This window comes from Microtus ochrogaster, chromosome 8 (assembly GCF_000317375.1).
Source record: "Microtus ochrogaster isolate Prairie Vole_2 chromosome 8, MicOch1.0, whole genome shotgun sequence".
NCBI lineage: Eukaryota > Metazoa > Chordata > Mammalia > Rodentia > Cricetidae > Microtus > Microtus ochrogaster.
In genome coordinates this window covers 15,810,411-15,811,543 of record NC_022015.1, presented here as the reverse complement: position 1 = coordinate 15,811,543, position 1,133 = coordinate 15,810,411, and the positions used below count along the sequence as shown (strand labels likewise).

The following is a 1,133-nucleotide window of genomic DNA, read 5'->3' as shown; positions in this document are numbered from 1 at the left end:
AAAAAAAAAAAAAAAAAAAGAAAAAGAAAAAAAGAAAGAGAGAGAGAAAGACTGCCATTGATTTCAGCCCTCATCTGATGTTCTGGCTTAGGTGGGGTTACAGACTATGTTGGAGACAAACCTTTGTAGAATAAGCTCGGAGTTCTAATTTAAAGTAAATGTTCGGGTGGAAGAACACCAGCTGCCCTAAGTTGTCCTCTAACTTCCGTCCTGTGACACACAAAATAAGGGTAATTAAAGTTTTAAATAAGCGTTAGTAGGACTTTCACTCGACATTTAATTATAACGAATATTTATTACAAAGATTTTTATTTGAATTCTTTGAAATAAGGACTGTCTTCCAGTTATAGAGTGAGTCAGAGAGGGTCAGTGGTTGGTGAAGTTTTATTGGTTGGCAGTCACTGTTTCCTGCTTGTCTTCTATGTGTCTGTAACTGAGATTATCATCTTAGCTGTGTGTTGGTTTGATTTTTTTTTTTTTCAACAGCTGGTGCCAACTTTTACACCAAAACCACCTAAACAACGTGGTGGTTTTTATTCTGAAGGGAATGAGTCAGCTACACTTCTACAGGTTCTATTTGGAATTCAGATTTCTTCGAAAGACATTCAGACATGTAAGATAAGAAAGTTTTGTATTAGGGGCTAAGTTAGAGCTCCTATCCTGAGGCTAGGGCATCACTCTGAGAATGTTTGTCAATAACCTAGTAAAACAAACACAGGAAGGCAGGAAGGATATGTAGACAGCAGAAGTACTAAGGGCTCTGTTTAGATTAGATTTGTCTGTGCTTTTCTTTGATAATCTAGCAAAAGCAGTTACTCTCCAATTATAGTATATAGCTTCTATGTTGATTCTATTTTATTTGTAATATGGAATTTTTATAAATTGCAAAATTCACATAAAATTTGTGTCCTTTGTCTGTTTTGAAGTATTTTTAAAAAACTTATTAATATATTTTTTTCAGAAATTCAGCTTGCCTCCTCCGACATCCCGTTTTCTATTTGATATCATTGGGCTGCAAAGGAAGAAATTAGTCAGAGGTTTTCCTAGGACTATTAAAGGTATGGCTTCCATTTTTATTGATGCTTGTAAACAGATGTCATGGATGTGGTAAAGTTTACTCTTTTTTTTTTTTT

At 34.4% G+C, this 1,133-nt stretch overlaps 1 protein-coding gene across 1 annotated transcript in view; it reads left to right on the top strand.

The window, feature by feature from the left end:
- Window positions 1-1,133, top strand: part of Rexo5 (RNA exonuclease 5) — a 54,663-nt gene that overhangs the window by 5,658 nt on the left and 47,872 nt on the right. The window contains exons 3-4 of the mRNA XM_013347718.2: window positions 487-613; window positions 962-1,058. Coding sequence (XP_013203172.2) covers window positions 487-613; window positions 962-1,058 — 224 coding nt within the window. The remainder of the gene's footprint in view (window positions 1-486; window positions 614-961; window positions 1,059-1,133) is intronic.